This window comes from Eleutherodactylus coqui, chromosome 8 (assembly GCF_035609145.1).
Source record: "Eleutherodactylus coqui strain aEleCoq1 chromosome 8, aEleCoq1.hap1, whole genome shotgun sequence".
In the NCBI taxonomy this organism is placed as follows: Eukaryota; Metazoa; Chordata; class Amphibia; order Anura; family Eleutherodactylidae; genus Eleutherodactylus; species Eleutherodactylus coqui.
The window spans coordinates 84,689,313-84,704,397 of record NC_089844.1 but is presented as its reverse complement, the minus strand read 5'-3'; the positions used below and the strand labels follow the sequence as shown (position 1 = coordinate 84,704,397).

Below are 15,085 nucleotides of genomic sequence, written 5' to 3'. Positions count from 1 at the left end.
AATGATGTAGAAAGGAACATTTTTTTGCATTAGTACTAGAAATTTTAGAGCTCAGAATAGTGAAAAGTAATTCCCCATTTAGACACAAAGACATCTTTTGAGCGATTAATCATTGTGTGCATTTACAGGGCAAGGTGATTGCTTAAAATTCGCTTAAACGGCAGTTTGATTGACAGATTTGAGCGATCACTTTGTGCTCCGAGTGTGGTATACAGAAGACAAGCGGCCCCGCTTGTCTTCTGTATACTCCTGCTGTCTTCACGGAGCGCACAGCTGATATACAGCTGTGCGCTCCATGCGGGTTATGCAGAACACAGCTGGCGTGCTGTGTTCTTCATATTATGTTCACGGAGCGGCATACCAGCTGAAACAATAGTATCAGCGGTATCCCGCCGAGAACTCAGCACACAGCACTGATGAGGCTGATCATTCTCTTTCAGCATGCTGAAAGAGAACGATCAGCGACTCATTAAGGAAAACTGTACGATGTCCGTGCAGTTAGCCCCAACAATTCTCGCTCAAAAGATGGCTTTGAGCGATTTTTGAGTGAGAACCGTTGTGTCTAAACCAGCCTCGGAAGTTTCATCTTTCATTGAATTCAATAAATGGCCGGGTGCTGCCCGAGCGCTCAGCCAATCGGATACAGCTCTTTCAACAGATGGGGATTTTAAAACCCTGCCTAATGAAAGAACTTCAAAGCAGTGCAGGGAGAAGAGTCGGCTACATGCGGCAGAGAGGTGAGTGTATATATATTTTTTTTATTTTTACACCAGCTACAGATGATTTTCAGGGGAGGGCTTATATTTAAAGCTCTACCCTGAAAAATCACTGCGGGGGTGCCAGCATCCCATACTCCTGCTGTGTTCACGGAGCATTAGACTCAACGATTCTCGCTCAAAAGACAGATTTGAGCGATTTTTGAGCGAGAATCATTGGGTCTTAATGGGCCTTACGTCAGCCCCCTTCTTTGTGTCAGCCATGACAGTAAAGGGGGCTGGCTTAGTTATTAAAATGAGGCAAACCGCCAGTGCTCTCCAATGACATGACTGGCACAGAGATGGGCCCTAGCATGGGACAAGGTGGCGGAACTGGGCTGGAAGGGGAGGTCCTGATACTGGAGATCCTGGTTACGATTCCACCTCCCTGGAAAAGCACTTTAATTTTATGGCAATGAAGAGAAGCAGAGAATTTGGATTTCCATATCAGAGAAACTGATATCAGAGGAAGATAGTTTATATTCTACACAAAGTGCTGTGCCATTGTGCTAATTACTTTTGTAAAGAGAATGTAGTATTAATTTATTAAGAGGCCATGTGTTGGGGCTGAAGTCCTACATACGTTATATATACACAATACATGAACCCTCCCAGCACAATAAAAGAGCTAACCATTTGTAACCTAGCTGACTGATAACTCCTTGCAATGATATTTCAGATAATTGTTGTTTGTCACTTCGCTTAATATTCAGTTTTGATTAAAAAAATGAAGTTTTGGATGCACTCATGTCAAATTCCTACTTAATATCCACGTTAAAAGTCTAATGTGTTACAGAAGTATACTTACCCAACCCCAAATTGCTATTCGTTCTTCATCAATGAATCCCATTTCAATAAATTTTCTAAAATTATAAAAGTACTAGTATCAGCTTTAATAACATTTACACACATTAAAGGGTTTTTTCCCATTACTTAAAATTGCTTTTTAACCATTTTGTCCTTCCTGGTTGCTGCTGACCAGGACATGTGACTGCTACAGCCAATCACTGACCACATCAGTGACCTTCTATAGCTACGGAATGGCTGCAGCAGTCACATGTCCTGGTCAGCAGCAACCAGGAAGAACAGGAACTGCTGTGACACAATTTAAGTAGTAGAGAAACCACTTTAATTACATATACTGTATAGTATGAGCTAAATCCGACTTTCCAGTCCAAAGCTATTGATGACTTAGCCTCAGGATAGGTTATTCATAGCAGATCCACTACTCAGGACACCACGTAGATCAGCTGATGTGAAGGAAGTTGTGGTTGGCTGTAAGTCTCAAAAGATTGCCCATTGTGCAGTGGCCTAGTACATAGTACAGCTCCCTTTCTTTCACAGAGCTGCATGACCATACAGGGCCACTGCAGCGCAGACAGTGTTTTGAAACTTCTGTCTGTCCACAAGCTCCTTCACATCAGCTAATCAGTAGGGGTCCCAGGAGGCGGACCCCCACTGATCTGCTATGGAGGACCTATACTGAGGATAGGGCTTCAGTATCTGTGGACTAGAAAACCCTTTTAACTTGATTATTACAATTAGTATACATTCTGCAGTATGTCCTAGACAGTACATAAATATTTTTCCAAAGAGAAGAAAGTCATGAAGTATATTCTAGCCTTGAGCAATAAAACACAAGATTAGTCATTCTTTCAGTTGACTACATTATGGTATTTCCATTAGACAGAGATATAGTGAGTCTATATTTATTAAACAGGTCAAGTGATATAGAACGACTGCTGAGGCCAAGCCACTGTGTTCATTAATTGGCCTCAATGGCTACCATCTGTGCACATAGATGGAAAGCATGAGATAAGTGGCAAAGGACTGGCTGAGGACTAATGTTGCAGTTTATTTTGAGCCCCAGATAGATTTTTAAATCACGAAAAAAAAAAATGACACAAATGTTAAAGAAGTCAACTGGGAAAAACATTGAGAAATATATGATCACTGGAGGTCTCACTGCTGGCTACACCAGTCACTAGAATGGAGGAACCAAGTCCCTGTTCTGGAAAACTTTGAATGTGAGCGTTCGTGTATCTGCATTACTGTTCCATTCAATTTCTATGGGATTGCTGGAGATAGCCAAGTACAGTGCTCCATTTAAATTTCTCTGGAATGGGGGCTTGAGATCCCAGTTTTAGTTATCATGTGGCTCCCAGCAGTGGGCCCCCAGTGAGCAAACCTTTATCATCTTTTGTGAGGATAGATGATAAATGTTTTTCATGGACCAACTCTTTTATTCATATTGTTAGCAAATTTCAATGAAACATTGTAAGGGGATGTCCCATCAGGGCATATGGATGTGAGAGGCAAGATACCTCTCGAGAAGATATGCTGTGGTCATGCACTGCATTACATGGTTGCCTATTTATTTCAATAGGCAGTATATAGCTGTCCGTGTCTCCCGCCCTCCGCTATTTAATCTGATCAGCAGTCAGATCTGCAGAACTCAGTTGATGACCTTCTGAAGTGGGGCAATGTTTTAAAAAGAATTGTCTTGATAAGTCAACCCAAATCTACTATATATTTCTGCTATTGGAAGAGTTTTGTAAGGCTATGTTCACACTAGCGTTTTAATTTTCATTTTGCTTTGAAGAAGGTGGTGGTGGTGACCCAGTGGTTAGCACTGTTCCCTTGCAATGCTGGGATCCTATCGCATGAAGGGCAACATCAACTTTGAAAAACTCCATATAAATGTCATCCTTGGTCAGATTTAAGCCTACAACTCCAGTACTGCAAGGCAATAGTGCTAACACCTGAGCCACCATACCTGTTTTTTCATTGCCAGAGAAAGAAGAGCAAGAAGAATTAATACAATGAGAATACAAATTCTTATTCTCTTCATTCTCCTCCTCCCCTTCACATCCTTCTTCTTCTCCTGTAGAGGTGGAGGAAGAAGGAGAACAAAGACAAAGCATAGTTAGTGGCTCAGTCCTTAGCACTGCTCTCTTGCAGTACTAGAGTTTTAGTCTACTAATGGCCCTCTTTATTGCTCTGCTAGACCATTAGCAAAATTCACTTCGGTATTTACATTGACATTTGGGTACTACTGACAAACCTTATTAATTTTTAGAGATGAGCGAACGTGTTCTTCCGAGCTTGATATTCGTGCGAATATTAGGGTGTTCGGTATGTTCGTTATCCGTAACGAACACCATGCGGTGTCCGGGTTACTTAAACTTTCTTCCCTGAGACGTTAGCGCTTTTTTCTGGCCAATTGAAAGACAGGGAAGGCATTACAACTTCCCCCTGCAACGTTTAAGCCCTATACCACCCCCCTGCTGTGAGTGGCTGGGGAGATAAGGTGTCACCCGAACATAAAAGTCGGCCCCTCCCGCGGTTCGCTATGGATGCATTCTATATGCGCTCAATGGGGCCAGCGGCAGCAGCGCTGACCCCATTGAGAACATATAGAAGACAAATCCTTCTTCTCTGGCACAGCTGTAACAGCTGTAGCAGAGAAGAACGATGTTTGCCCATTGAATTCAATGGAACCGGCAATACAGCCGACTCCACTGAATGCAATGGGCTGCCGGCGATCGCAGGATGAATGGTCGGAAAGGGATTAAATATATAACCCCTTTCCTGCAATTCATCCAGAAATGTGTTACACTAAAAATATATACCGGCGTATAAGGCGACGGGGCGTATAAGACGACCCCCCAACTGTCACCTTATACGCCGGTAATACAGTGGAGCAAAGAATAAAAAGCATTACTTACGTTTTTAGATGATCTGCGGCGCTCCTGCAGGCTGTCGCTCCCTCCTGGTCCACGGCAGAGTATTGCTTTCTCCACGAAAGACTTTAACCCCTTAGTGACCAAGCCTGTTTGCGCCTTAATGACCAGGCCAAATTTTGCAAATCTGACATGTGTCACTTTAACATGGAAAAACACCAGAAAGGTTTTGCATATCCAAGCGATTCTGACATTGTTTTTTCACCACATGTTGTGCTTCATTTAGGCGGAAAAAATAGACCGATAGAAATTGTGTTTATTTATTAAAAGCGCCAAAATTGGGAAAATTTTGAAAAAATCGTCATTTTTTCACATTTCCAACTGCAATATCTTAAATATGTGCAAACATAATATAGAAATTTTTGCTAAGATTTATATTTCCACCCGTTTACTTTATTTTGGGCGCACATTGGAAAAACTTTCGTTTTTTTTAACTATTTAGGAGACGTACAAATTTAACATTACTTTTTAGCATTTTGAGGAACACTTTGTTTTCCTATACCAAGCCGAGATTGGAAAGGCTCATGAGTGTCAGAATAATAGATACCCCCCCAAATGACCTCATATTAAAAACTACACCCCTTAATGTATTCACTGAGGGGTGTCATGAGTATTTTGACCCCACAGTTTTTTTTCAGGAATTAATTCAATTTAGAGGAGAAAAAGTAAAATTTCATATTTTTGCAAATCTGTCATTTTAAAGACATATTTTTTTCCTATAGTTTACATGAAAATCAGGATTTACACCCCAAAATGGATACCCCTATTTCTCCCGTGTTCAGAAATATACCCATTGTGGCCCTATTGTTATATCTGAGTCCACAACGGGGCCCAAAATGAAAGGAGTAGTCAGTGTCTTTCAAAACAGAAATTTTGCTTGAAGTCCTTTTAGGCCCCATAGCACACATGTAGAGTTCTTGAGCGACCAAAACCATAGAAACCCCCCACAAATGACCCCATTTTGAAAACTAGATCCCTTAAGGAATTTATCTAGGGGTGTACTGCATATTTTGACCCCACAGTTTTTGAATGAATTCAAACCAAGCAAAAGGAAAAAATTGTGATTTTCGTTTTTTCGGCAATTCTGTCATTTTAAAAACAGCTTTTTTTGTACAGCACACATATGAATGAAGACTTGCACCTAAAAATGGATACCCCTGTTTGTCCCGTGTTCAGAGACATACCCATTGTGGCCCTAATCTTATGTCTGGATACACAACGGAGCCCAAAATGAAAGGAGCAATCGGTGGCTTTCGGAACACAAATTTTGCTTGAAGTCCTTTTAGGCCCCATTGCCCACTTGTAGAGTTCTTGAGCGCCCAAAACCATAGAGAACCCCCACAAATGACCCCATTTTGAAAACTAGACTCCTTAACGAATTTATCTAGCGGTGTACTGCGCATTTTGACCCCACAGTTTTTGAATAAATTCAAGCAAAGCAAAAGGAAAAAATTTGGATTTTTGTTTTTTTGGCAATTCTGTCATTTTAAAAACAGCTTTTTTTGTACAGCACACATATGAAGGAAGACTTACACCCCAAAATGGATACCCCTGTTTGTGCTGTTTTCAGAAATATACCCATTGTGGCCCTAATCTTATGTCCGCATGCACAACGGGGCCCAAAATAAAAGGAGTAATCGGTGGCTTTCAGAACATAGATTTTGCTTGAAGTCCTTTTAGGCCCCATTGCCCACTTGTAGAGTTCTTGAGCGCCCAAAACCATATAGAACCCCCACAAATGACCCCATTTTGAAAACTAGACCCCTTAACGAATTTATCTAGGGATGTACTGCATATTTTGACCCCACAGTTTTTGAATAAATTCAAGCAAAGCAAAAGGAAAAAAATAGGATTTTCATTTTTTGGGCTATTGTGTCAATTTAAAAACAGTTTTTTTTGTACAGCACACATATAAATGAAGGCTTTCACCCCAAAATGGATACCCCTGTTTGTCCCGTGTTCAGAAACATACCCATTGTGGCCCTAATAGACTTACAGGACCCATGGCTAGGCCTACAATGAAAGGAATACCCGTTGGATTTCAGGGTACCACTGAATAAATTTCAGGCCCCATTGCCCACTTATAGAGCCATTGAGCGGCCAAAACTATAAAGAACCCCCTCAAATGACCCCATTTTGAAAACTAGACCCCTTAACGAATTCATCTAGGGGTGTACTGCGTATTTTGACCCCACAGTATTTGAATGAATCTAAGCAAAGCAGAAGGAAAAAGTTACGATTTTCAATTTTTTTGGCAATTTTTTCAATTTAAAAACAGTTTTTTTGTACAGTGTACATAGGAATGAAGACGTTCACCCCAAAATGGATACCCCCGTTTGTCCCGAGTTCAGAAACATACCCATTGTGGCCCTAATCTACTTACAGGACGCATGGCAAGGCCTATAAAGGACGGAACACCTGTTGGATTTTAGGGCACAACTGAATAAATTCCAGGCCCCATTGCTTATTTGTACAGAATAAAGATTGACTCCCTAAAAATTCCCCCCCTCCCCCTCCACGCCCTTTTTGGCGTTCGCAAATCTTAGATAAAAGTAAAAATGTGAACTGTGTAGTATTTCCGAAGACAGGGGTAATTACGGAGGCTGGTTGGAATGGGCCCATGGGGCAATAAAACCGGGTATCCCCCCCCCCCTCCTCTCATGCTTTTTGGGGGTATTTCATGACCTCAGCGGCGGGGATGGGGTGTAAAAAGTGGCGTTCCGTGAGTCTCCGTAAGCTTGATGAGGTGCGGCGGTCTCACACAGAAGGCGCTCAACAAGGTGCTCCTGGAACTGCAGGAAAGCGAGCGTTCCCGGGGCTTCTTGTAAAATACGTATCACAGGTAGCGGTCTGAATAACGCCGGGCTCACGCGGGTGCAGGCGGAATCCGCTTGCGGAGGCCCACAGCGGATCCCATCTGTGAGCCCGGCTGTGACCCTGCGTACGGCTGCGTAATGTACTGCGCATAACTGCCTACTCACACAGGCGGTCATGCACAGTACACCTTTGTTTGTATTTCCCGCACCATCGCTTAGCGATGACGCGGGTACCCGCAGCCCGTATACAATGTAGTTGCGTATGGACTGCGGGTATATTCGCAACCATGGAGCACAATGGGCTCTATGTTGCCGATATCCGCAGTAAAATAGAACCTGCTGCGTTCTCTTTTCTGCGAGTGGATAACGCAATTCTGACCCGCTAATGTGAGCGGAATTGTGTAATCCAATGCGATTGATCTGCGTATTACCGCGGATCAGACGCATGCGGAATCCGTCATTCCTATCCGGTCATGTGAGACCGGCCTAAGGTAGATCGCTACCTTTTTATCACGTGACTGGGGAACGCTCAACGAGGCCACCCGTCACTGCTCCAGGCTCTCTGTGACCGTTGGTCGCTGGGAGCAAGGAGATTTTAAGTTTCCTGGGCTCCCTGACTCCTGCGCATGTGTCCGGCTTTTTGCCGGCAATCGCATGTGCAGAATCCTGGAAGGTCCACGGAGGAAGATTGCGTCGGGATTCAAATACGGAGGCCTCCGGTAAAAAGATTCATCTCCTCTCACCGATCGCATCAGTGAGGGGAGATGAAACTTCAAATTTTTTTTTTTACTTTTACGTGATCGCCATTATTGGATAATGGCGAACACGTGACCAGGAACCGCTCACCGCGGACCCCCGTTAAATCTCCATGCTCTTGGCTACGTTTTGTAGCCAGGAGCAGGGAGAATTTAAATTATCCTGGCAATCCACAGCTTTTGCGCATGCGCCCGCCATTTTGGCGACGGGCGCGTGTGCAGAAGCTGTGGTAAGGTCCGCGGATAAATCTGGGGGCCTTAGGTACGTACTTTCATCCTCCCTCACGGATATGATCCATGAGGGGAGATGAAACGTACGCTTTTTAAACTTTTTTTAACTTTTTTTAACTTTTTTTTTTTTTTACTTTTTTACACTTTATTTTCACTTTACATGATCACTGTCATCCATTGGATGACAGTGATCATGTCCCCGGTATAATCTCTCTGCTCCTAGCTACACATGGCAGCCAGAAGCAGAGGGATTTTAAATTCCCCGGGGCTCGAGCCCGTCTGTGCACGCGCCCGATGTCAATCATCGGGCGCGCATGCGCAGACGGGGATTCGGGTCCCGGGACATCGGGACACCGCTGAGGACTGGGGGTGAGTATTTTCACCTCCCCTCATGGATCCGATCCATGAGGGGAGGTGAAACTGACTTTTTTAAAACTTTTTTTTAACTTTTTCGCGATCGCCGCTAACCATTGGATAACGGCGATCACGGTACCGGGGACCGCTCACCGCAGTCCCCGCTGACATCTCCTGCCTCCCGGCTACCTACAGGAGCCGGGAGCCAGGAGATTTTAAATCTCCCGCGCCGCCGAGCCTTCTGCGCATGCGGCTGACGTAATGCCGCCTGGCGCGCATGCGCAGAAGACCGGCTTCGGGCCCCGGAGCGGCAGGAGAGCGGGGAGCAGCGTGCCAGACCTCGGTGAGTAATTTCAGCTGCTCCGATGGATCCGATCCATCGGAGCAGCTGAATCTTTAACTTTTATGTACATTTATTAACTTTTTTTGCGATCGGCGCTATCCATTGCATAGCGCCGATCGCAATGCCGGGGGGGGCTCCGAACAGCCCGGGATGACAGCTCCATGCTGTCAGCTACCTGCGGACACCGACAGCATGGAGCTGTCACGTCCACAGCCCGAGGGGCACTATTCTCTGCAGGAAGCATGTTTTTACGTCCTCAGAGAATAGAGCCCACTTCGGGAGGACGTAAAAACACTATGGGCTGGTCGTTAAGGGGTTAAATCCCTGCCTCCAGAAGCACACGTGCCTTCAGCCAATCACAGCCAATGACAATGATGTCATTGAATGGCTGTGATTGGCTGTGTTTCTGGAGGCGGGGATTTCAAGCCTTGAAATCCCCGCCTCCAGAAACACAGCCAATCACAGCCATTCAATGACATCATTGTCATTGGCTGTGATTGGCTGAAGGCACGTGTCTTTCTGGAGGCAGGGATTTAAAGCCTTTCATAGAGAAAGCTTGTCTGCCGTGGATTAGGAGGGAGTGACAGCCTGCAGGAGCGCCGCAGATCATCTAAAAACGTAAGTAATGCTTTTTATTCTTTGCTCCACTGTATTGCCGGCGTATAAGGTGACAGTTGGGGGGTTGTCTTATACGCCCCGTCGCCTTATACGCCGGTATATATTTTTAGTGTATCACATTTCTGGATGAATTGCAGGAAAGTGGTTATATATTTAACCCCTTTCCGACCATTCATCCTGCGATCGCGGGCAGCCCATTGCATTCAGTGGAACATGCTGTATTGCCGCTCCATTGAATTCAATGGGCAAACATCGTTCTTCTCTGCTACAGCTGTTACAGCTGTGCCAGAGGAGGACGATCTTTATGCTGACAGTGGGGGGGGGGCACTCTTGCCGCTATTGTGGCTTAATAGTGGGACCTGTGAACTTGAGATGCAGCCCACCATGTAGCCCCTCGCCTGCCCTATCCGTCCCTGTGTCATTCCCATCACTTTCTTGAATTGCCCAGATTTTCACACATGAAAACCTTAGCGAGCATCGGCGAAATACAAAAATGTTCTGGTCGCCCATTGACTTCAATGGGGTTCGTTGTTCGAAACGAACCCTCGAGCATCGCGGGAAGTTCGTTCCGAATAACGAACACCCGAACATTTTGGTGTTCGCTCATCTCTATTAATTTTTCATTCAGCTTTTAACACCTTCCCTGTGACACCAATTATGGAAAAAGTCTAACATTATTGTTCTTACATAACACATTGTACTGTATATGTACATATTAATGAAGTTGTTACAGTGTTTTATGATGTTGGACAATGCTTGCATTACGTTATTACTATGTTACTCCATAATCTCCTTCCAAATCTTTAGTCCATACTCTTTAATAAATTTCATATGTTGAGAAACTACATTATATTTTACTTAACTGGTAATCCTGTGACATGAGTGATCTTAACAAGCAAGTGATGAAATGTTGGTTATTTAATGTAGCCTTACAGATTGCTTAAAAACATTAGAAGAGTATCAGATTCTATAGAGAACAATGTTGTATTCATTGGAGGGACCATTGACACAGCTGAATATCTTCGTGTTACTGCTAAGGTAAAGCCAAAAAAGTGTGGATTTACTTCATACACAGAATCTGTTAACGAGTAACAAGCCAGACCTTTGGATGATTGATAACATACAGATAGAACACAGCTTTCCATATGCAGCAAGCTACACATCACTGCAAAAATCTAAACACAGCGCTTTCTTGTTGAACTCATTCCCCTAGTGAACAAATTAAATACATCTTTAGATATGCACCTCAGTGTCTAAATCCAAGTTACTATTCTAGTAATAGAAAATTAATATTCTGTGATGTTTATTCATTGACTTGCAAGTTGCACACTCAATTTATTTCATTATGGGACAGAATGAGAAGAGACCTGAATTACTGTAGTCCTTTACTTCCTCCCTGCAGAGAGAAAAATAGAACTAAAATATACGCTATATACCCCTGTGTGTGTCCTGTCAATCCACACTATCTAACAAGACTATACGCTGCTTACAGTGTAGATTTTGGGCTTAAAGCATTGTCAATGCTTACTATTTAACTTTACTGTACGCAGTTTACTGTTTCTTTTTTTAGAATTAAAGCGTACGCTATATACCTCTGCGTGCGTCCTGTCGATGCATACTATCTAACAAGACTGTACGCAGTTTTCAGTGTCTAATTTGGGTTTGAAGCATACGCTATATACCCCTGGGTGTGTCCTGTCAATCCATGTGCACCCATTTCAGAAAGTCCACCACAGATACTGCCACCCTCAGGACACTGCAACATTGCTTCCAGCTGCCAGTGCACTGACTGTTGTACGACGTGCCCACGTGCTGGAATTCAACTTTGCACATGTTGGCCAGGGTTTACGAGCAGCACAGAGCCATTGTTGAATACCAGCTGCAACATGGTCATCAGAGTGGTAGTCAGTGTCTGCAGTTCTTCACAGAGGAGTGGGCATGGATGTCTGACATCTGTCAGGTGTTAGGAAACTTTGAGGAGCCAACACAAATGGTGAGCGTAACCATTCCGCTGCTTTGACTGCTGAGAAGGTCGCTACTAAGCATTAAGGCTGACGCTTTGCAGATAAAACAGGAGATGGGTGATGACAATATGTCACTTGATAGCCAGACAACCCTCACGTCTGTTTCTCAGTGCGTATTGGAGGAGGAGGAGGAGGAGGAGAAGGGGAAAGAGACTGCATGTTAAGCTGCCGCTCCCATGACCCTCACGTTAGATGCATTCTGGCCAACATGGATCACTGGGTGTTCACCCTTCTCGACCCACGGTATAAGGAGAACCTTTCCACTCTCATTCCTGAAGAGGAAAGGAGTAAGAGTGATGCAATACCACAGGGCCCTGGTGAAAAAGCTAATGCTAAAGTTCCCATCTGACAACGCTAGTGGTAGAGGACGTAGTTCAATGGGCCAACTAGCAGGGGAGATGAGGGGAACAGGCAGCATGTCCGGCGTAGGCAGGGGAACACTCTCCAAGGCCTTTGCCAGTTTTATGACACTCCAGCCAGACTGTGTCACCACTCCCCAGCCTAGGCTGAGTAGGAGGGAACATTGTAAAAAGATGGTGAGGGGGTACATAGCCGACTGTACCAACATCCTTCATGATCCCTCCATACAACTATTGGGTGTCAAAGCTGGACACGTGGCACGAACTTGCGCTGTACGCCTTGGAGGTGCTGGCCTGCCCTGCCACTAGCGTTTTATCAGAGAGGGTCCTTAGTGCTGCTGGGGGGGGATTATCACAGACAAGCGTGCCCACCTGTCAACTGACAGCGCCGACAGGCTTACACTTATTAAGATGAATAAAGCCTGTATTTCCACAGACTTCTCTTCTCCACCGGTGGAAAGCAGTGTATCATAAAGTATCTTTAAGCTGGAACTGGAGAACCATGCACCCCTATCACCCCAAAAAAGGGTAGAAGTAGCTGGGTCTATCCTTCTCTGACCTTCCTCCTCCTAAACCAGCATGTCAGCACGCTAAACAGCCAATTCTTCGGAGGGCCAAAAGGCTCTGTAAAAACTTAATTTTTTCGGAGGGCTGCCTCCATGCTCCTTAAAAACAATTTTTTCTGAGGGCCGCCTCCAGGTTCTCACCCCCAATTTTGAAGAGGTGCACCACTTGAGTTCAGCAAACGTGCTGGTTCCAGCTTCATACGCCCACAAAGTCCACAAATGTATCCCAGCACAGTGTCCAGCTATCTGACACCGAGACACAATGAATTTGGCCGCTCTAATTTCTTCATAGTACATGCTGTCTTTCCCTGGGGCACTGGTTAGAAAGCCCCTTGGGAGAGTCAGGGGCTGGAACAGGCGTTAGCTTGCCTGTCGGAGGACCACCACTTGGATCCCATTAAGCAAGTACGAGCTCTATGTTAAAGGATTTCCGGTGTTCACCTGCTCTCTGGGTAAACAAATCTTTCAGGGGTACACCTATACTCTTGGTACACAAATGTTTCAGGGGTTCACCTGCACTCTTGATTAAAAAAAAGCTTTTGTTTTAGAATGGGTTGTTGAATTGTGGAGATGTGTAGAAGTACTGGCATCTGAGTCCCCTTTATGCCCACGTTTGTGGCTCATGAAATTTTGTGACGGAGGTGGCATGGGATTGGAATTATGATCATACGTTAAATTATCAGCAATTCTCATCAGCATTGTGGGCTATTGCCCACAATGTCAAAGAGGGTCACTGCCAAGCCCTGCCAACCCTCTGCAGTGTATGTCTCCTGTTCTTCCTCATCCAATATGCATTTATAAATAGACATGAGGGTGGTGTGGCTATCAAGCCAGCGTGTAGCATGAGGGCAGCTGATCGCTGCGCTGGGAAAAATTTCAGTACGCAGTGGCCTATTGAGTAGGTGAAGGGGTGCGCCTTACTCCGTCTGGGATGGGGACAGCTGGACGCTGCACTGGGAAAAATTTCAGTACGCTGTGAACTACTGAGTAGGCGAAGGGGTGCGCCTTACCCCGTCTGGGATTGGGACAGCTGGACGCTGCACTGGGAAGTATTTTCAGTATGCTGTAGATGCAGGCTCATGCCTGTGTCCTGGGGGGATTGGACAGCAATGCCAACATGTAGCACAGGAGAAGAGGCAGTAGTGTCACCCGCAGGCGGTGATTGGCCTTCGTTGCACCTAGTGTGGTGCTTAGGTAAGATGTGCCAGTGCGTGTGCCCTGCTAATTATGGTCTGGCCAACTAAATTGTTAGGGGGTGACCACCAGGCTCTTGCCCACAATTTGGCCTAATAGTGTGACTTGGGAGCCTCAGATGCATCCATGCATGCTACCCCTGATGTTAACTATCCATTTCTGTGGTGTTTCCATCACTTTCTGATGTTTTCAGGTGAATCGTACACCTTCCTCTATGCAGAGCATGGGTCAGCTTGAAAAATGCTTGAGTCATCCATTGACTTCAATGGGGTTACTTGAAACAAGCTCTCGAGCATTACAAAAAGCTCAACTCAAGTAACGAGCACAGTATTAGTTCTCCTGAACTGCTATAAAGAACTTTCAGCAGGCGGGGATTTCAAATTCAAAGAATTCCCTGCTGCACCTGCCACATCTGTCATCACTGGCATCCTGTAATTGTTTTCAGGGAAGGGCTTTAAATATAAGACCTTCCTTGAAAAACAAGAAAAATTGGTAATTAAAATTTTTTTTAAAAATTAACAACTTTCGTCAGCTACCGGGCCTCAGCTGCGTCCAGCCGTCTCTGCTCACTGCACTGCTCTCAGTAGTATTCAGCTGAATAGGCTGCCTCTGATTGGTCACAGTGCTCAGCCAATCAATCAGAGGAAGCTCTCAGCTATATATCACAGAAGCTAGAGCTAATAAAAAAATTTGTCATATTCGTTTTTCTCACCCCCACATTAGTAAGATTTGACTCCTGAATTAAGGAAACATTCCAAAATATTTTTTTTGTTGGCCAGTGTAAATCGGTCAAATTTGCACGATCCAGTGATTTTTTTTTTTTAACCATAATTGTTACGTGTAAAAGGTCTCTGACTCATAAGTAACGCAGCACCTTATCATCCAGGCACGATTATGACACGTTTAGCAATTGAGATAACACTATACAGCACTCTAAAATGATTCCTGTTCTCAGTGAGATCTGCTATTTTATAAGGGGCCATTAAATATGTTACTTATTATTCTTTCTTCTAATATTTCTTAAACTTGCTGAAATTGCTGATATAGCGAATGAGTGAAAGATGTTATGAAAAGTATCTTTCTCAGATGGTTTCTCAACTAGACGTTACATGTACGTATCATTAGTGTTGATTTATACAATGGTACCCCATTGATCACTAGAATCAGATGATTCCACTTCTTGTCGCATTGACACATATTTGGTCATTTTCACTGAAATGAATGGTTAATTCAGAAATCGAGATCAGTAGGTTCCTGGCCAATCACTTTTTTTCTGCTGCGTCTCAAAAGTAAGGAAACAACTATATAAAGTAAAAATGGTTTAGTG

The 15,085-nt window shown here is 44.3% G+C and overlaps 1 protein-coding gene across 1 annotated transcript in view; it reads right to left on the bottom strand.

Moving 5' to 3' along the window:
* Positions 1-15,085, bottom strand: part of LOC136576562 (prolyl endopeptidase FAP-like) — a 134,765-nt gene that overhangs the window by 20,558 nt on the left and 99,122 nt on the right. The window contains exon 21 of the mRNA XM_066575935.1: positions 1,564-1,618. Within this exon, the coding sequence (XP_066432032.1) occupies positions 1,564-1,618 (55 nt within the window). The remainder of the gene's footprint in view (positions 1-1,563; positions 1,619-15,085) is intronic.